This window comes from Pelmatolapia mariae, linkage group LG15, assembly GCF_036321145.2.
Source record: "Pelmatolapia mariae isolate MD_Pm_ZW linkage group LG15, Pm_UMD_F_2, whole genome shotgun sequence".
NCBI classification, from domain to species: domain Eukaryota; kingdom Metazoa; phylum Chordata; class Actinopteri; order Cichliformes; family Cichlidae; genus Pelmatolapia; species Pelmatolapia mariae.
The window spans coordinates 37,500,127-37,521,429 of NC_086240.1; the positions used below are offsets into that span (position 1 = coordinate 37,500,127).

The 21,303-nt window shown below is 44.8% G+C and overlaps 1 protein-coding gene across 10 annotated transcripts; it reads left to right on the forward strand.

Moving 5' to 3' along the window:
* Positions 1 to 513: 513 nt before the first annotated feature.
* LOC134643027 (afadin- and alpha-actinin-binding protein-like) lies at positions 514 to 21,100 on the forward strand. Of its 10 annotated transcripts, none has more exons than XR_010573941.1 (13): positions 514 to 567; positions 1,165 to 1,279; positions 1,499 to 1,692; positions 1,883 to 2,367; positions 2,888 to 2,941; positions 3,195 to 3,378; positions 3,573 to 3,683; positions 3,798 to 3,927; positions 4,058 to 4,133; positions 4,400 to 6,526; positions 6,824 to 6,877; positions 6,972 to 7,349; positions 7,454 to 12,208. XR_010573941.1 is itself a non-coding variant. In XM_065471989.1 (12 exons), exons 9-12 carry the CDS (start codon positions 4,091 to 4,093, stop codon positions 7,609 to 7,611), a joined length of 633 nt encoding a protein of 210 aa, XP_065328061.1. In that variant the 5' UTR covers positions 523 to 567; positions 1,165 to 1,279; positions 1,499 to 1,650; positions 1,883 to 2,367; positions 2,888 to 2,941; positions 3,195 to 3,378; positions 3,573 to 3,683; positions 3,798 to 3,927; positions 4,058 to 4,090; the 3' UTR covers positions 7,612 to 12,208. The 10 variants fall into 10 exon arrangements, 6 of the variants coding, with proteins under 6 accessions (XP_065328061.1, XP_065328062.1, XP_063351281.2 ...); XR_010573943.1 differs by having other exon boundaries at positions 1,499 to 1,630; XM_065471989.1 differs by lacking the exon at positions 4,400 to 6,526 and having other exon boundaries at positions 523 to 567; positions 1,499 to 1,650.
* Positions 21,101 to 21,303: the final 203 nt, after the last annotated feature.

The window sequence follows — 21,303 nt, forward strand, 5'->3', positions numbered from 1 at the left end:
TACCTTCTTTATTACAGTCATTTTGCTGTACGTGACAATATATTTAGCTAAAGTTCCTTCTGCTTGTTTAGGTTTCTCCCTGTGTTCTAGGTTCATTCAGCCCAACCTCAGGAAACTCGTCTGCTTGCCTACTGTCATCTCTACAAGCCTCCTCATATTCATACTGTCTGACTCCGCTGATAAGGAACCAAAATCGCTGAAATGAACAGTCGCTTCCTAACCTATATTTTTAAGCCTCAGTTCATTAAAAAACGGGATTACACAGTGGTACATGTTTATAGATCAAACACTCTAAAAATTAATGTTTTTCATTTTTCCTAATGTGTGTGCACAAAGGACACAGCCACAAGTGCTTCTACAGTGTTTTTTTTTTTTTTACTCTTAGCTACAGGGTGGTAGCTAAGAGTAATGGTGTTATTAACAGCAGTGAATTTGTGAATGGTGACTTAATGAGCTGAAGGTTAATACTTGTTGAGTAGTCTATATAAGGCCCATGCTCCGCAGGCTTTGTGGCTGAAGGCTTGCCATCTGTTTCTGCAGACTGATTAAGTATCACTGAAACCAAAGGTAGGTCTCCTAAAAGTCACACTTCTCATAACAGATGCAGATAAGAGGGAAAAATGTCTGAGTAAGATAAATATTTTTAGGTCTCACTCTGGTACAGTAGCTGATGTCTTGTGAAGCGCTGTAAAAGGATGTTGTATGTTTGAAGTAGTGTCAGTGCACACTGTTTATTTTGTTAGAAGGAAATAATTTCCTCACATAATTTTTTTCATTCATGTTTTGAACGTGATTGCCTGCAGACAAACAAGCATGTTGTCTGTCTGGGATTAGTCTAATCAGCTGATAAGCACATTGAGATGAGATGATCTCTTGTGTCCCAAAGTGTAACCTGTTAGATATTCAGCCTGCACTGACAATGGTTTGATAACAAAAGCTACGTCGTTAGATTTGAAGCTAAACTTTTTAAATAAACACACTGTGGGGTAACTGCGAGTGCGCTGTATGTTTTCTGTGTAGTTTGTTGCCACTGATAAGTGAATAAATCACTTATCCTTAGACCGTGCTCTCTAGCTTCATGCCTCCATCTCTCACCACTGCCTCCCAAATCCTTGTAATCCAGACGAGTTGAATCGCTGCTGTTAATCTGATCGTCTATTTCAGGAGCAGGCTGCGTAGGTGGATCTCGTGGCAAACTTTGCCTGTCCTGCAAATGCAGTAGATGATCCAGAGACAAAGCCTGAGGTCTGCACTGCAAACATGCCAGAGTCCTCCCTGGGTGAGTTTTGACGTCTTTAAAGGCCACTGAATATATATCACTGCAGTGTTGTACCTTCAGTTCTGAATGTCGACCTCAGCTTTGCAGTAAAGAACACTTAATTGATAAATATGATTGATAAAAGCCATTTTTAGTGACACCTAATAAATGTATTGTTAGACACTGAATCAGCGTAGAGTAATGTACAATATTTAACAGGCTTCTTTCTTTCTCCACAAGTCAAGGACGGTCGCAGCAGCTCTGTTGAATATGGAGCATCCCCCTTGAGACAGTTTAGCCAATCATCACTGCTGCTGCACAGAAACTCCTACATGCTCAGTACCTTCTGCACAGAGCACAATGTGCAACAATGTCTGTCACACATCAATCAAGTTGGTAGCCTTGCACATTACCACAGCTGTCACTGATGTTAGGTACCCTATTGAAATGTAAAGTGTACATAACTGCAGTCTCCTGGGTTTGTCTTGTACTTGTTTTTCTCTGCTAAAACAAATTAGCCTTTAAAGAAAATCTTTATTTGAATGCATGTTTTCAGGGACACCAGACAGAGATGAATTTGTGTCAGTCCTCCTTCACACTCTTCCCTTTGCTCTGCCTTTAAAGGAAATATCTTCTCTTGGCCTCCCACCAGTTTGGACAGAGTCGGGCGACAGCTCAGAGCTGAATATTGTGGCTGTGCTAAATTGCATGTATGACCTGATTCAGCTGCAGCGCCAGGGCCTCAGAACCAAGGGTGTAGATTTGGCATGGACGGAAGGGACATGTCCCCACCAATATCCAGTGATTATTGAATTGTCCCCACCAATAATTTGATCTCTTCGAGTAAAGAAAAAAAAAACAATAGAAAGAAGAAAAAAAAACGATCTGTCAACATCTCATTCACCTAGCGGTGCAGAAAGAGTTACGCTCTCTACTGGAGTCCTACCTCATGTGACAAATATGGCCAATGTGATTGGCTGTGCCTTTCAGGGAGCTCTGTTTCGTTTTAGCAGCGGCAAGCCTGCGCTGCGAGTATCCGCAAGGAGGAGAGGAGGATGGCAGCAAAAAGGAAGAACCTGGATATAAGAAAGTATTTTTCAAAGAAACCTGTAAGTCACTTAAAGTCAAGTTCACTCATAAAATGTGTCCGTCATAATAACGTTACAGGCTATGCTAGGCTTTGGCCCACATCAGTCTAAAATTGTATGTAACCATGAATAACGTGTTTTGGAAACTAACTGCACATCAGGCAGCACTATTAGTTATCAAAGTCTCCTAGCATTTCTAATTTTGATTGAAACTGTCAGAGAAAACGGCAGCCTTGAGCAAGCCAGGATATTAGTTTACAGAGGCTGTTAAAATTATATGTCTAACATTAAAATGTTGGTGACACAATAATTTCATCCTAACGGCACTGACATATTCATAGGGTTAGTTTTTGAGACAAAATATCATGAGGTAGTTGTGATTTTGCAAATATTCCACCTTGTAGTGCAGTTTGCACAAATTGTTTTAAAAATGCATTCACCCTACAAACATTACTGATGAGTCAAGATCTGCACAAATTGACAGAAACACTGAAGCAGCTACACATTTTATTCTTATTGTCATGTATGTCCTATTTGTCAGGTGACAGAAGAACCAACACAAAGCTCAGAGAGCAATGGTGATACAAGATCACAGGTGAAATTGGATGATGACTTGGTGGTTCATGACTGTATTTGAAGTTATTTTTATTTTTGTATGATACCTGATTTATATGGAATATGGCTGAAGTAAAATAAAGTCTAAAATACTTAGTCAGTCATTTATTTAATAGTAGTTTAACATGATATAATTCACATATAAAACTATGAATTGTAATTTTAAATGGTTTAAAAGCATGTAGAAAAGCATATGTAGGCAAGTATATTTCTCCATTTTTTTTTTAATCAAGAAGCAAAGAAAAAAAGGAAAAAAAAAAAGAAACGGGGCAGGGTTCGGTGGTTGAATCATCCGTCCCCACCAATACCAAAACCAAATCTACGCCCTTGCTCAGAACCCTTGAAAGCATGGAAGTGGAGCAGCTTAAATCTAGCAGCAATATCGATCACCTGCAGCTCACCATCACTCGTCTGAAGGTACACTAGCTCACCTACACAGGTAGCATTATCTGTAATAAAGCAATATGCTGTTGGTGAATTGGCATTAGAGTTTTGTTTCTTCCTTTTATTTCTGAAAAAACAACTTTACATTGTGATGTGCATCCTTTTGTTAAGCTCTCCAAAACACTTCTGGTCTTTTACTGAGTCTCTGCCCATTGTATTATTTTTAGGAGCAGCTCGAACTCTCTAAAAGAGAAAACACGGGACTTCTTGAGAGAGAACGGCAGCTACAGCTGAAAGCAAAAAGTTTGCAGAGCTGTCTGAAGAATGAAAAAGAAGAGGTATTTTTATTAACCAATCTGTGGCTTTCATGGTCTCGTATTTGGGTTTCACCTCAGGAGAAAGGGTGCCAATTTTATTAGAAGTCACAGTTTCTTTTATTCACAATCCCCTAGGTTCAAAAGCTTCAGAACATTATTGCAAGCCGGGCCAGCCAGTACAATCATGAGATGAAAAGGAAGGAAAGAGAATTTAATAAACTGAAGGAACGACTGAATCAGCTTGACAAAAAGGAGAAGAAACAGGGTAAAATCCTCTTTACATCATTCGTTGCATCAATAGTTAATTCAGTGTCTTGTGTGTGAGAGGTGAAAATTCTTTCCTTTCGAGTCTCAGAATTTCTTATTTTCCCACATTTGTTCTCCTGGCTCTTCAGCCATTGATGTATTAAACAACATTGGGAGAGCTGATGGGAAGAGAAGCCTTTGGAAAGCTGAAAAGACAGAAGCAAAGTAAGTTCACTTCTTTTATATGTCAGTACAAATCTGGGTTTCGACCTGCAAAGAATCAATTTAGGGTACCAAGTTAAATTACTACCATTTAACTGTTAGTGTGAAGATGCTTTTATTTCTTGACAGTATTGATTGTATGTGTCAAAGTTATAAAGGTTCAGTCTGATACTGCCTTAGTCACATGATCCTAGAGACTGGGGAAAATGCATATTCTCCAACTAATTCTTGAATAGTTGCAATTTTTTTTTTTAATTTATTGGTTGCAGTGGCGAGGCACAACCTTTACTCCGAATGCCAAAATTCTCTGTTTCCAGTTTGTGTTGAACCTTCCACAGTTTGACTAGCACTCGGTGAGTAGTTGGCAAGTGTTTGCAGACACCATGACAGCTACAGTAACCGCGGCTATCGTCTAGTTGCCAAATTAATCATAAGGTGGTCTTTGGTGTATCACTGCATACCTCTTTGTGATTATGTTCACCTATTCGCCAGCAACTGATCGCCTAGAGACACCTGTGTGACTAAGATGACTGGAGAGTGTAAAGTTGGCGTTAGAGAAATGCCCCCCTCTGCTCAGTCTTCTTTGTTGCTTGCATAAAATGTTACTAAGGGTGGCCAGTGGCACTCTGAGAACCCTAGATATATAGGTGAACCTTTTTTGGATCAGACAAACTCCTCTATGTTCAGGGTTCGTACGCTTTTTTCAGGGTCAAATTCAAGCACTTTTTAAGCTTTTCCAGCCCCCCACCCGCCCGTCAAAAAAAAAAGAATGCATGTTTCAATTTGCATCACCTCAGTACAATTTATCTAAATTCAGACAAAATTTTAAATACAAGTAGAAAGTGATATTTTTGACAGTAAAAACCACAAGCATGAGAGAGAGGATATTAGGCCCCTTATGTCAAATTATTCATGAGCTTTTTGAGTGATAGGTTCTAATGAATTATTCATGAGCTCCGGAAGTAATAACGGAAGTAATAACGGAAGTAATTAAAAATATGATATTCATAAAAATATGATATTCATAAAAAATATGATTTTCATAAAAATTATGATATTCATAAAAATATGCTAGTTCATAGCTCATTGCTTTTTCTTCCCCCAAAACCTACTAATTGATTATTTTTTTATATCAAATAGCATTCTTTTATTTTTAAGCTATTAAAAAAGTTTTTTACTTTTTTTATGCTTAAAAAACGCCATCTACTGGTGGGTCAGCGCATGAGCGCCCAGGGCGCGCACCCGCGGGAGCGCACCTCTCTCTCTGCATCAGGCCTGTGTGTTTCTGGGACCGTGCCTTTTGTGTGTGTGAAAACATGTTAAACCAGTATAAATGTGCTTAGTTAAACTTGTGCTTTTGTAACGTTCAGTATGGCCAGACATACAGGGTGCATGCCTTTGGGGAACACTTTATTTAATTTTATATGCATTTGTTTAATCCGAACAAGGAGATTTAAAATCAAACTCAGAATCGCAAAAAGAAAAAAGTCTCGCGATCTCCCCGAGCATAAACGCACCGCTGCTCCCAACATAAAAAACTTGCTGAAAAAACTCTTTTTCTCCAAAAAACGCACCTGAAAACCCCATAGAATTACTCGATAAAACTCTCTCCCCGCTCCCAAACCCCGATCCTTAGGAAATAAGCAGGGAGAAACTCCTGAAAAAATCCTCCGTATTTCTATCCAAAAAACCCCTAGAATAACTTGTAGCGACCCCCTCGTATACCCTAACCCTTATATTCGATAACTGGGAAAAATCCTGAAAAAACCTTTACTCTTTTTTCTTCAAAAAACCAGCCCTCTCACTAAAAATCCGCGCAGAGTCTAAGTCCTCCTTTCGCTCTTACTCGGCCCGCAACCGCAGCCAGAGCACAGTTTTTTCCTACTTGTTCGTTCCCTGGCTCAGATAGCAATGCTCCTACTCCTAGTTTCAAAATTTGCGCCGGAGACCAACTCCGCCTCCTCAGGTAAACCTTACTGCCCCGCTGCCAATCACATAACAAAGGGGCGGCTCTCATTCGCACCCTGGCTAGCCAATAGCGCTCGGCTTGGATTTACCTGTTCAGCAATAGGTTAACTTGCTCGCTCTCATTCGCACCCTGGCTAGCCAATAGCGCTCGGCTTGGATTTACCTGTTCAGCGATAGGTTAACTTGCTCGCTCTCATTCGCACCCTGGCTAGCCAATAGCGCTCGGCTTGGATTTTTATGATCTCCCGCAGAGGTTAAGACTTGCTTCGGTCTCTCACAAGCCAACTGACTTCGGTCGCGTGGACAACTACCCCCGTCTCCAGACCCTTCAACAATTGGCGACACTCAGACCGAATTCACAATATTACCCCCGTCTCCAGACCCTTCAACAATTGGCGTCACTTTTACCTGTCTGTGCATATCAATCGGTAAGTGGTACTCTTGCTTTCTAAAGACATTTTACACTTTCCTTTTTATAACCATTTTTCTCTCAATAAGCTTTTCAAAGCCATCCAGAAATAGGTACTCTAACACCTGTAATACACTTTTAAAAATATATATATAAGCTCACATTTAACCCTCAGAGCTAAAAACTGTTTGAGTACACTAAACTATAACAGCCAACATGTCCTCCTCAGGTACCTCTTTTTTCTTACTCTTGTTCATATAATGCTTATTTTTTCCTGTTTTTCCTGTTTTAAATACTCGTTGTTATTTCTTCTCAGATTCTGAAATTAGCCTGGTCGACTCTTCTCTTTTCGATTCTCTGGATCAAATCGGTAGGTCTGCTTGATTCTTCTTATCCATCTTAACAGTTAATTGTACATGAAAACAAAACATTAACCCTCTTTTAAACTTATCAAACTTTTTCAGACATATCGGATTTGGACAACTATGTTTTCTCGAGAGATGTAAGTGATTCACCACCGGTTTTAGAGCGAGTTACAGGCAAGAACATCCGTCTCTCGACCCGCGAGAGGCAGGCCCTGCTTTCTGATAGAGCTCGCCCAGCTTCATCCACCCTCGCCGGCGCTCCAGCTCGTCCGGGAAAAAACCTCCATTTGCTCTCCGCCAACCCTACCCGGGCCCCCGTAGGAGGTTCACATCCCCCGCGCTCCGTGGGGAAAAACCTCCATCTTACCGCCCGCCAGAGGCAAGAACTGTTTGCCGCACACGCCCCCACTCCCCCGGCTGCTGCATCATCTCCTACATCGGGACATCCACAGCCCCAGTCTCTGAGATCCAATCGAGGTCAGTCACTCTAGCTTTTTTCTTTTTTTCATTTTATAAAAAAAACTATCGCCTTTTCTATTAAACATCACTAACTGATATGTATCTTCCCCTTAAATTCTTAGGCCCTCTCACAAACAGGAACAGGAGGACCGTTAGGAGGACCCGCAGGCCTGCCAGCACAAGGAGGACAAGGCAAATACGTGTACGGCGAGACAGACTTGCTTCCGTTGCTCTCCGAGCTGTATCTCTGTTCGCTGAATTAGTGCAACTCATCTTATAATAAGGTTTTATTTATTTTAATTGTTTTTATTTTTATTTATTTTTATTTTTTTATTTTAAAAAAATATATTCTTTGTTAAACAATAAAAAAATGAACAACCAGGAACAAGATATTCCAGGGTCTGGAATATCTTGTTCTAAAGCAAGAAATGGGTCATTTCTTGCTTTAGAAATAGAGTTAGCCCGGTTAAATGAAAACGCCCATCATTCACAGAATACACCTCCGCAGAATCATGAACAACCTGATGTGAGCGATAATAATAACGATCCTCTAGAACTGATTGATTTAGCTCTTGCACAACTAGCCCATAGTGAAAGTGCCCCTCAGAATAACACTGAGAATTTAGGAGTTGACCATGTTGAGGCTCATTCTCAGCAAAACATTGCCTCCTCTGACCCTTTCGCAGCTCTTAATAGTGCTTTAGAAGCCTTAGCACAAATACACCATGAGGTTCAAATACCTCCAGAATTATTGAGTCAAATAAACAGGCTAAATGAAAATAATTTTAACGATAGCCAGCATTCGATCTGTTCTAACCCAGACGGGGGGTCTGTTAACCGCAACCCACCCCCATCGTTGTTAAGCGGGTTCAATGAGTCTAATCAACAACAATCGTCCGAGATTGTCTCTGTTAACCCCGTAAACAATGCGCCCGATCATCCCTTTCAACAAGGGGGTAATCCAGAGCAGGGGTGTTCCAGCAATTCAGCACAGCCGCATATAATTGTGAGAAATAAATTTAATAACGTTGAAATTAGAGAAATTTTGAATTTCCCTCCTCCAAATGATTTACCTGATTATGCACACTATTATCAAGGCGTAATGGCCAGTGCCCGCCAAATAGCAGACAGGATTTTCTCGCATTCACGTCCAGGGGATCTTATACAATTAGAGTTGATAGGCCAAGAGCTACAAAATAATGTTTCAGTTATTTTAAGGGATAGTCGTGATTTGAGTGAATTTGAAAATTTATTCCTCAGAGCCGTACAATCAAATTGGTCAGTAATGTGCAGCGCTTCGCTGGAGCTTGTTGCTCAGATTGTCACACCCCCAACCGGTAGTGGAAAGAGACATCTTAGCCAGATACTCAACAATGAAATTGTTAAAAAGAAGAGGCGTTTTTTATATGTGGTTCATAACCCGTTCAACAGGTTATGTTTTTCAATAAGTCTTGCCCACCTGCTGCACCCTGATTTTAACGATCAACAGGCGGAGGCTTTCGGTAGAGAAATTCAACAAAAAGCTGGTCTAAATGATCAAACTCCTGTCGGTTTTAATCAAATAATTACATTTGAAAGGTTACTCGGATGTAAAATTATAGTATTTTACCGTAACGAAAACGATCGTAGCCTTTGTAAATTTCAAACTAGTACGCCAAATACACAAAAAACCCTTTGTTTATTTTTATTTGAGAATCATTACTATGCTATCAAAAATTTAAAAGGATTTGTGGGTACAGATTATGTATGTAATCATTGTTATATCGGGTACAACCATGTCTTATCACACTTCTGTCCTGCTCGATGCTCGGTCTGTATGCAGCCTGAGTGTAGCGATCACTCCATCTCTCCTGTTGTATGTAGCGAATGTAACCGCACCTGTCGCTCTGCCTATTGTTTCGAGAGCCATAAAAAAATCGTGCAGAGGCGTGAAAGACTCGCAAGCAACTGCCAGCTCTATAAAAAATGTGCCATGTGTTCGAGACTTTATTATTTATCAGCATCAGAAAAACCCCACAAATGTCAAAACAAGAAATGTCCAATCTGTAGCCAGGAAATCTCTACTGATCAGCAAACGCATCAGTGTTACATGCAGGTTTTAGAACGCGAGACAAAACATAACAATAAGTTGATTTTTTATGATTTCGAAACGTTCATAAACGAGCACGGTGAGCACACCCCTTTTCTGGTTTGTACAAAAACATCCGATGGCAAAATCTGGACTTGTATTGGTGAGAACTGCGCGGAAAAGTTTCTCGCTCATTTTAGACGCCCACTCTTTAAGGGCTGTATTTTTATCGCTCATAATGCAAAAGCTTTCGATGGGTACCTTATTTTAAGCCGAATGGCTAAACAAGGGCTGAAACCTCATTTAATCATGCAGGGCTCCAAGGTTATCAGCTTTACAGACCCAGGCTTTAATCAACGATACATGGATTCCAGCTGCTTTCTCCCCATGCCCCTGTCAGGTATTCCAAAAGCAATGGGGTTTTCAGACAGCGTAAAGGGTTTCTTTCCACACTCTTTCAGTTCCAGAGAAACTCTAAAATATATAGGCCCCTATCCTCCACCCTCTGCTTACAGCCTAGAGAGAATGACAACAAAAGGCAGGCATGATTTTTACAGATGGTATGATTCAGTCAGCTCTGGCACGTTTAATTTCATGAAGGAGGCAGTGTCGTACTGTGAGAACGATGTTGAAATTCTAGCTCGGGGGTGTACGTTGTTTAGAAACGGTTTTATTGAAGAGACAGGAGTAGATCCTTTCAGCCGCAACACGCTTGCAAGTGCCTGCCTCAAAACTTTTTTAACAAACTTTATGCCAGCCAATTCTTTAGCAATACCATGTCCTCTAAATTACCGTAATCAGGTCAAGTCATTTTCCTCTGCTTCAATTCAATTGCTAGAATATCTCTCGTACACACGAGGTGTTTTTATCAGACATGCGCTAAATCAAGGAGAAAAAAAGCTCGGTGCTTATTATGTAGACGGATATTCCGAAATTAACAGTAAACCCTATGTATATGAATTCTTGGGTTGTTACTTTCACGGGTGTGTTAAGTGTTTTTCAAATCAGTCCGACATTAATCCCTTGTTAGACCTCACTTTTGCAGAGCTAAACAGCAGCACTGAAGAAAGACTCACTAGATTGAGAACTGAGTATAATGTATCTCTTGTTACAATCTGGGAGCATGAGTGGAGCGAGTTAAAGCGTATTGATCAGAGTGTAATCAGTTTTCTCAAAAATTATGAACCGCCAGACCCTTTGAACCCCCGCCACGCCCTCTTCGGAGGGCGTACAAGTCCTGCACAGCTGCGCTGCAGTGCAGGCCCTGGGGAGAGAATCAATTATGTGGATGTTACCTCACTGTATCCGTTTGTAAATAGCACCTGCAGTTACCCGTTAGGACATCCTCAAATAATCTTTAGAAATTTTCAGCACCCTAAAAACTACTTTGGCTTTATCAAAGCGGTTGTATACCCACCCAGAGCATTGTATTTTCCCGTTTTACCCTATAAAACAAACTCAGGCAAGCTTCTCTTTACCCTCTGTCGCACTTGTGCTGAAATGAACAACCAGGAGGGGGCCTGTAACCATAGCAACGAGGAGAGAGCACTCAGAGGGGTGTGGACCACTGTAGAATTTAACCTTGCGTTAGAAAAGGGCTATCGAATAAGTAGAATCACCGAGGTATGGCACTTTGAGAAACAGAGTAACACAATATTCACAGACTATGTACATCATTTCCTGCGCAAAAAACAGGAAGCTTCAGGTTACCCATCAGATGTTGTAACTGAGGCGGAAAAACAGCTTTACATTAAAGACTACCAGGCTAAGCAAGGCATCACTTTAGACCCTGAAAACATAAAACTAAACCCCGCTAAAAGACAAATGGCCAAACTGTGTTTAAACTCTTTTTGGGGAAAATTTGGCCAGAGAAATAATCTCACACAGAGCAAGCTCGTGAGTGACCCTGAGGAGTTCTTTAATCTGATGTTCTCCCAAAAATACAAAGTCTCATATTTCTCTTTTGTCAGCGATCATGTAGCGCTTATTCAATGGTGTTATGGCGATCTCTCTACCCCATTGCCAAACTCCACAGATAACATCTTCATTGCGGCCTTCACTACATCATATGGGCGTATGAAACTCTACAGTTATTTGGATCAGTTGCAGGAGAGAGCTATTTACTACGATACTGACAGTGTTGTTTATCTCACCAAGCAAAATCAATCTGAGCTAGAATTAGGTAGATATTTGGGCGACCTCACTAATGAACTAGAGCAGGATGATTTCATTACAGAGTTTGTTGCAGCTGGACCTAAAAGCTATGGCTATATGACCAAAAAAGGTAAAGTTGTCTTGAAAGCAAAATGGATCACACAAACACACGATGTCTGCGAAAGGGTCAATTTTGAATCTGTAAAAAACCTGGTTGATAATTACATTGATAACTGTGAAGGAGGGTCTATACTTGAGGCACCCCAGCACACTATCCTTCGTAATAAAGCGGGGTTTGCACTGAAAAATTCATCATTCCCCAAAAAATTCCGGGTTGTTTATGACAAGCGGAGATTGCTGCCAGGAGGTCACACTTTACCCTTTGGTTATTGATTATTCTTTCTTTTTCTTTTTTTTTTTTTTTCTTTTTGATTTTGTTTTTAAAAATGTTTCAACCTGCTTTAATCGAGTTTGATCCCAGACTTCATGTTCCATTTTCCTGTATGGTTGTGGGGCCAAGTGGCTCGGGAAAAACATTTTTTGTGAAATCTGTATTGGAAAACTGTGTACATGTTTTGAACAAGCTTATTGATAACATTGTGTGGGTTTATACATCCTTTCAGCCTCTGTATTCTGAGCTTCAAGAGAAAAATAAAAGCATTAAATTCATTGAAGGTCTCCCTGAATCTTTTGAAGATGAGAGCTTGTTTCCCTCACACCAAAGTCATCTCGTTGTACTGGATGATGTTATTTTTCAAGCAGCTTATCATCCAGAAGTGGTCAGGATCTTTACTCAATACAGGCACCATAAACAGATGAGCGTAATGTTTTTGACACAAAATGTGTTTTTACAAGGCAAACACAGCAGGACGATCAGTCTGAACAGTACTTATATGGTGTTATTTAAAAACCCCCGTGATAAATTACAGGTTAATACACTAGCTAGACAAATATGTCCAGGACGTGTACATTTCTTTTTGGAAAGTTTTGAAGAAGCCACAAGAGAGCCACACGGATATTTATTGATAGATTTAACCCCCACCTGTCCAGAGCAGCTAAGACTGAGATCAGGAATACTACCCTCAGAACAGCTCTGTGTTTTCTTACCCAGGAAAAAATAACAGAAACAATGTCTGTAAGATTGAGAAGAAACTTTGCTTTGCTGAAAACACTAACCACAAGCTCCCCTAAAATTCGTAAGGTTATTTTACAAGAATGCTCACCTGATTTTATCCAGGCTATTTGCGAGCTTTGTATGAATCTCTTAAAAGGAAATATTCCAATCACACAATGCCAGCATAACAAATTGAAACGTTACAAAGAGAAGATCAGAGAGATGGCGTGCAGACGGGCTGGTGTCAGGAAGAAGAAAAAGTTACTCACTCAAAAAGGCGGTTTCCTGCTACCACTCCTCACAACAGTTTTACCCATGGTTGCTGATTTAGCTATAGGCGCGATCCGTAAATAACAATGCAGAAAATGTATCTTATCTCGCCCGATCAGATTAAACGTTTACATGAAACACATGCAAACGCCTCACGACCAACCATCAGAGACAAGGCGGAAGATGAGCTGGACAGTGAAATGAGACGTGTATTGGAGACTCAGGGTCTAACACCCGACGAGAAAATTAAAAAGTATAACATGCTTTTACAAAAGTACCTAGTACTTGAAAGACAAAAATCAGATGAAAGCAAACAGATAACACTAAGACTCCCTGCTGAGCGTGAAGTAGGGGAGACTGTGAGATCACATGAACACCATCAGGAAGAAAACGAGCAGGGGGAGCAGCCGGGTAGTGTGAATAAAGTGTTACATGATGTTTTAAACCACGTAAACCCTCGCTCAAAGAGAAACACTGAATATCTTATGCATAGAATATTAGCATCAAAAGGGCACGGAGGATGGACTGAGGACGGGGAATTGATGCATAGACGGAAGCCAATACCAGGAAGTCATATGCTTGATTTGATGAAATTTTTATCAAGCTCAAGGGCAAGTGTAAAACCAACAGGCTGGAGGTCGCTTGCACAAACTTTGGCGGATCTAAAAATACCCCTATCCACTATTACAAACTTATCGGCTAGAAGGGAAATAGCAGAATTAAAAGAATCGAGAGAAACAGGAGAATACCACAGATCCTCTGATGAAGATGTTATTGTGAAGAAAAAGAAGAAAAGGAAGAGAATTGCCTTATCACCCACATGGTTAAGTTTCTGATGTAATCCAAACCATAAATAAAAGATTGTGTTTTTAAAAGTTAATTTTCTCTCATGTTGTTATTTAACTATTAAGCACATTACACCACTTTTTTCACAGAAACATTCTCAGTTTTATTGAAATTATTTCGAGCACAAATTACAATCGTTAAAAGCTTTCAAAGAACATGAAGTTTGATTAAAATTGCCAGCTTTACATATTAATACACATCTGATAAATCGTTTTACAAAACATGACACCATGCTATCATTTTTGTTTTGATTAGAGCTATATAAAGAAACTACATCATCATAACTCTTTCCACGCGATTTCTGAGCCAAGAAAAATATACAATGCTGCCCGCAAACTGTAGAAAGTGTGGCTTGTAGCTGTCTTTGATGGAAAGATACTCGTTTAGCATGCTTTTTCAGAAACATTACAATGCTTTTAGGATAAAAAGCATAATCTGGGGGGAAACCGAATGAGTCAAAAAAGTTAGCCCCTCCGTTTTCCTCTAATGATATTGCAAGCCAATGAGTTCCAGGTTTATCCCGTGGATCTGTATTTATGATCAGATATGCAGGTTTTTTAAATGAACGTTTGAGTAATGATAATAACTCATCTTCTGCATATACTCCAAAGAAACGGTCCCCAACTATCAATCTCATTATACTCTCCAATTGGTGGTTGTTCATAATTCAATACAAAATGTGTGGAGCCTCTCAGTAATAATCGACCAAGACTTGTCTTTTGGAGTTGATCTCGAGAATGGAATCATAACAGGCATAAACGATCAGTGTAGTTGTGTGAGGGAGCGGTACTCTGAAGCGCATTTCTAATCTCAGATTTCCATTTATCACAGGTGATAAGGCTTGGCTGTCATCTGAAGGATTGAGATTGAAAACAAACAGTGTATATCCCTCTTGAAACTCCTGTCTGTCAATGCATAAGGAGAGATCCTTAAGGTTTCTTCCGGTAGCGGTGTACAGGCTGTAAAACTCTCTTACAGAGTGATTGTCAGCAAAATTGGGTTGAAACGCTTTGCCTGGTATTTGTTTACTCTCATGACATAAAGCCAGGAACTCTAAATCATTATGGCGGAAGTTGAAAGGACATAAATCATAACGTCCTGTAAATGCCTCATGGTTGGTCATACCTATGACTAAATAACGGGGGAGTGAACCCAGAAACAGATTCTCATGATGTGATATACGCGAATTCTCGGGTATTGAGAATGTTTTTACATTAATCCGTGATATCGGGTACAGCGCATTAGCATGCATCAGAGCGGAAGCGTGGCCTACACGCACAGCGGGGGACACGGTAACTTTACGTACAAACAATGAAGCCCCCAGAATATTGAGATGGTAATTCGCATTTTGAGGCGCCATAAGGCTGAAAGCATCGTTGGCCCTTGTTAGCTTAACCCTCAAATCCACATTATTGAGCAATAATCGTTCGCAGAAAAAAATATCAGAATGTAACGGTCCCATGACATGGAACTCTCGTGAGCGTTCACTATAAACAGCACGCCGAACTAACCCCCGGTTCGGTCCGTTGGTTACAATATGCGAATCATGTGAGCCTGCAGTATCTTTGTAAAACAACCCGGCACTAAATTGAGTTTTCAGAGATTCCTCTGAGTAATTTAAATATGTTTCTATTATAGCCCTGTAGGGGTGGGTGGAGCTGGCTTGTGAAATCAGTCTGTCGCCCAATGTGACGTCACATTGTGAAAAAATGGTGTTTAACCCTTGTGCGCCCTGGACCAAAAAAAAAAAAAAAAAGGGAGGGGGGGGGGGGGGGGGGGGGGGACACACAGACCCCGGCAGCGCAGACCCAGGTCTCGTCGCGAAACAGGGCCCCGGCTCGGGGTGGGGGCGGATGGGGGTCAGGTGGACCCCCTGCTATAGCGGGTCTCGTCACAGCGTCGGACAAAGGCACCTAATCGGCTGTAACCCTCCATCGATCGGGTAAGTTACGATGGCAAACCTTGGGGTCTGGAGGGACCCCCAAGCGCCAAGGCAACAACTCTCAACTTCACATCATCATCTTCATCATCATCATCATCGTCTCCTTCTCGAGAGTGTTCACGTAAACCGGCCTCAGTGAGGACCTCGGACTCTCCCTGCCTGCTAGTCCTCCTACCTCCTTCCTCTTGGTTCTCCTGCTCCTCGCAGGGTAGGGCTTAGCCTTACGGGCCCCGGGTTACGCGTAAACCGGCCTAAGTGAGGACCTCGGACCTTCCATGCCTGCTGGTCCTCCTTCCTCCTTCTGCTCCATTCTCCTGCTCCTCGAAGGCGAGCACCTTGCCGGATGGGCCCCGGTTTACGCATAAACCGGCCTAAGTGAGGACTGGGGTAGCTCTCTACTCCGTGGGTACTCTGTGACCACTTAGTAATGGCGATGGGTTATTTCGCAACCCCAATGCACGTTCGTAAGTTACGATGGGAAACACTGGGGTCTGGAAGGACCCCCAAGCGCCACGGCAACAACTCTCAACTTCATATCATCATCTTCATCATCATCATCATCATCATCGTCTCCTTCTCAGCAGTGTTCGCGTAAACCAGCCTAAGTGGGGACCTCGGACTCTCCCTGCCTGCTAGTCCTCCTACCTCCTTCTGCTCCGTTCTGCTGCTCCTCGAAGGCAAGCACCTTGTCGGATGGGCCCCGGGTTATGCGTAAACCGGCCTAAGTGAGGACCTCGGACTCTCCCTGCCTCCAAGTCCTCCTTCCTCCTTCTGTTCCGTTCTCCTGCTCCTCACAGGGGAGCGTTTAGCCGGATTGGCCTCGGGTTACGCGTAAACCGGCCTTCGAGAGGAGCAGGGATGTTCTCTACTCCACGATTACTATGGGGTCAAAGCGTACCAACGATGGGGTATTTCGCCACCCCAATACACATTCGTGAGTTACGATGGCAAACACTGGTGTCCGGAGAGACCCCGAACCGCCGGAGGAAACAACTCTCAACTTCACATCATCATCATCATCATCATCATCATCATCGTCGTCTCCTTCTCGGCAGTGTTCGCGTAAACGGGCCTAAGTGAGGACCTCGGACTCTCCCTGCCTCCAAGTCCTCCTTCCTCCTTCTGCTCCGTTCTCCTGCTCCTCACAGGGGAGCGTTTAGCCGGATGGGCCTCGGGTTACACGTAAACCGGCCTTCGAGAGGAGCAGGGATGTTTTCAACTCCACGATTACTATGGGGTCAAAGTGTACCCACGATGGGGTATTTCGCAACCCCAATACACATTCGTGAGTTACGATGGCAAACACTGGGGTCCGGAGGGACCCCGAACCGCCGGAGGAAACAACTCTCAACTTTAGATCATCATCATCATCATCATCATCATCGTCGTCGTCGTCTCCTTCTCGGCAGTGTTCGCGTAAATGGCCCTAAGTGAGGACCTCGGACTCTCCCTGCCTCCAAGTCCTCCTTCCTCCTTCTGCTCCGTTCTCCTGCTCCTCACAGGGGAGCGTTTAGCCGGATGGGCCTCGGGTTACGCGTAAAACGGCCTTCGACAGGAGCAGGGATGTTCTCTACTCCACGATTACTATGGGGTCAAAGCGTACCCACGATGGGGTATTTCGCAACCCCAATACACATTCGTAAGTTACGATGGCAAACACTGGGGTCTGGAGGGACCCCGAACCGCCATTCGAAAGTTACGATGGCAAACACTGGGGTCCGGAGGGACCCCGAACCGCCGGAGCAAACAACTCTCAACTTCAGATCATCATCATCATCATCATCATCATCATCATCAATGTCTCCTTCTCGGCAGTGTTCGCGTAAACCGGCCTAAGTGAGGACCTCGGACTCTCCCTGCCTCTCCATCCTGCGACCTCCTTCTGCTCCGTTCTCCTGCTCCTCGCAGGTGAGCGCTTTGCCGGATGGGCCTCGGGTTACGCGTAAATGGGCCTAAGTGAGGACCTCGGGCTCTCCGTTGCTCCTCGTCTTCCTTGCTCCTTCTCCATCATTCTCCTGCGCCTCGCTAGTGAAAGAGCAGCTGTTTGGCCTGCCTATTACGCGAACACCGCCCTCCAGTTGGACCTCGGGCTCTCCGTGCATCCTCGTCCTCCTTGCTCCCTCTACATCCTTGTCACGCTCCTCGTTAGAGTACGCTTAGCTTTGCAGAGGGCAGGGTTCGCGTAAACCAGCCTAAGCGAGGACCTCGGACGCCTCCTGCATCCCAGTCCTCCTACCTCCTGCTCCTCGGTTCTCCCTCTCCTCGCAGGGTAGGGCTTAGCCGGACGGGCCCCGGGTTACGCGTAAACCGGTCTAAGTGAGGACCTCGGACTCTCCCTGCCTGCTGGTCCTCCTTCCTCCTTCTGCTCCGTTCTCCTGCTCCTCGAAGGCGAGCACCTTGCCGGATGGGCCCCGGGTTACGCGTAAACCGGCCTAAGTAAGGACCGGTAGTGCTCTCTACTCCGTGGGTACACTGTGACCCCTTAGTAATGGCGATGGGGTATTTCGCAACCCCAATGCACATTCGTAAGTTACGATGACAAACACTGGGGTCTGGAAGGACCCCGAACCGCCGGAGAAAAACAACTCTCAACTTTAGATCATCATCATCATCATCATCATCATCATCGTCGTCTCCTTCTCGGCAGTGTTCGCGTAAACCGGCCTAAGTGAGGACCTCGGACTCTCTTTGCCTCCTAGTCCTGCGACCTCCTTCTGCTCCGTTCTCCTGCTCCTCGCAGGTGAGCGCTTTGCCGGATGGGCCTTGGGTTACGCGTAAATGGGCCTGAGTGAGGACCTCGGGCTCTCCGTTGCTCCTCGTCTGCCTTGCTCCTTCTCCATCGTTCTCCTGCGCCTCGCTAGTGAAAGAGCAGCTGTTTGGTCTGCCTATTACGCGAACACCGCCCTCCGTTTGGACCTCGGGCTCTCCGTGCCTCCTCGTCCTCCTTGCTCCCTCTACATCCTTGTCCCGCTCCTCGCTAGAGTACGCTTAGGTTTGCAGAGGGTGGGTTTCGCGAACACCCTCTTCGGTGAAGACCTTGGGATCTCCGTTGCTCCCCGTCTTCCTTGCCCCTTCTACATTACTCTCAAGTGCCTCGCTAGTGAAAGAGCAGCTGTTTGGCCTGCCTATTACGCGAACACCATCCTCCGTTTGGACTTCAGACACTCCTTGCCTCCTCCTCATCTTTGCTCCCTCTACATCATTCAGATGCTCCTCGCTAGCGTACGCTTAGGTCTCCGGAGGGCCGGTTTCGCGAACACCCCCCTTCGGTGAGGACCTCGGGCTTTCCGTGCCTCCGTGTCCTCCTTGCTTTCTCTCCATCATTCTCAAGTGCCTCGCTAGTGAAAGCGCAGCTGTTTGGCCTGCCCATTACGCGAACACCGCCCTCTGTTTATGCTCCTCGCTAGCATACGCTTATGTCTGCGGAGGGCCGGTTTCGCGAACACCCCCTTCGGTGAGGACCTCGGGATCTCCGTTGCTCCGCGTCCTCCTTGCTCCTTCTCCTTCGTTCTCATGCGCCTCGCTAGTGAAAGAGAAGCTGTTTGGCCTGCCTAGTACACGAACACCGCCCTCGGTTTATGCTCCTCGCGAGAGTAGGCTGAGGTCTGTGGAGGGCCTATTACGCGAACACCGCCCTCCAGTTGGACCTCGGGCTCTCCGTTGCTCCTCGTCCTCCTTGCTCCCTCTACATCCTTCTCAAGCGCCTCGCTAGTGAAAGCGCAGCTGTTTGGCCTGCCCATTACGCGAACACCGCCCTCCGTTTATGCTCCTCACGAGCGTACGCTTAGGTCTGCGGATGGCCGGTTTCGCGAACACCGCCCTCTAGTTGGACCTCGGGCTCTCCGTTGTTCCTTGTCCTCCTTGCTCCTTCTTCTTCGTTCTCATGCACTTCGCTAGTGAAAGAGAAGCTGTTTGGCCTTCCTATTACGCGAACACCGCCCTCCAGTTGGATCTCGGGCTCTCCGTTGCTCCTCGTCCTCCTCGCTCCCTCTACATCGTTCTCAAGCGCCTCGCTAGTAAAAGAGAAGCTGTTTGGCCTTCCTATTACGCGAACACCGCCCTCCAGTTGGATCTCGGGCTCTCCGTTGCTCCTCGTCCTCCTCGCTCCCTCTACATCGTTCTCAAGCGCCTCGCTAGTAAAAGAGAAGCTGTTTGGCCTGCCCATTACGCGAACACCGCCCTCCGTTTATGCTCCTCGCTAGCGTACGCTTATGTCTGCGGAGGGCCGGTTTCTTGAACACCGCCATCGGTGAGGACCTCTGGATCTCCTTTGCTCCTCGTCCTCCCTGCTCCCTCTCCTTTGTTCTCATGCGCCTCGCTAGTGAAAGAGAAGCTGTTTGGCCTGCCTATTACGCGAACACTGCCCTCCAGTTGGACCTCGGGCTCTCCATGCCTCCTCGTCCTCCTCGCTCCCTCTACATCGTTCCCCTGCGCCTCGCTAGTGAAAGAGCAGCTGTTTTGCCTGCCTATTACGTGAACACCGCCCTCCAGTTGGACCTCGGGCTCTCCGTGTCTCCTCCTCCTCCTTGCTCCCTCTCATTGTTCTCAAGTGCCTCGCTAGTGAAAGAGCAGCCGTTTGGCCTACCCATTACGTGAACATGGCCCTCCATTTATGCTCCTCGCGAGCGTACGCTTAGGCCTGCGGATGGCCGGTTTCGCGAACACCGCCCTCTAGTTGGACCTCGGGCTCTCCGTTTCTCCTCGTACTCCTTACTCCCTCTACATCTTTCTCAAGCGCCTCGCTAGTGAAAGAGCAGCTCTGTGGCCTGCCTACTACGCGAACACCGCCCTCCGTTTGGACTTCAGACACTCCTTGCCTCCTCCTCATCCTTGCTCCCTCTACATCGTTCTCAAGTGCCTCGGTAGCGTACGCTTAGGTCTGCGGAGGGCGGGTTACGCGAACACCACCATTTTTGAGGAACCCAGTACCTCCTACACACACACACACACACACACACACACACAGACACACACACACACACACACACACGAGGCAGTGAGGAGGAGAAGGAGGTTGTTGCTACGCCTGCGTCGCGAAACCAGGGCTCATTGTGTGCGCGCCCGGAGTAGCTACGGGGAAACACGTGGGACAACTGACCAGTTTGGGGTCATGGTTTATTCAACGCGTATTTTCAGTGTGGTTTAACTTGGTAATCTGATCTGAAAGACTTTCCCTGAATGTGCCTTAATTTCACCTCTTTTTCCTTTCTCCTTTTCTTAGCTTACTGAAAATGTTGGCGACCAAAGGCCGGATTCAGGGACGTGTGCTGCTCGAAACAGGGCCCCGGCTCGGGGTGGGGGCGGATGGGGGTCAGGTGGACCCCCTGCTATAGCGGGTCTCGTCACAGCGTCGGACAAAGGCACCTAATCGGCTGTAACCCTCCATCGATCGGGTAAGTTACGATGGCAAACCTTGGGGTCTGGAGGGACCCCCAAGCGCCAAGGCAACAACTCTCAACTTCACATCATCATCTTCATCATCATCATCATCGTCTCCTTCTCGAGAGTGTTCACGTAAACCGGCCTCAGTGAGGACCTCGGACTCTCCCTGCCTGCTAGTCCTCCTACCTCCTTCCTC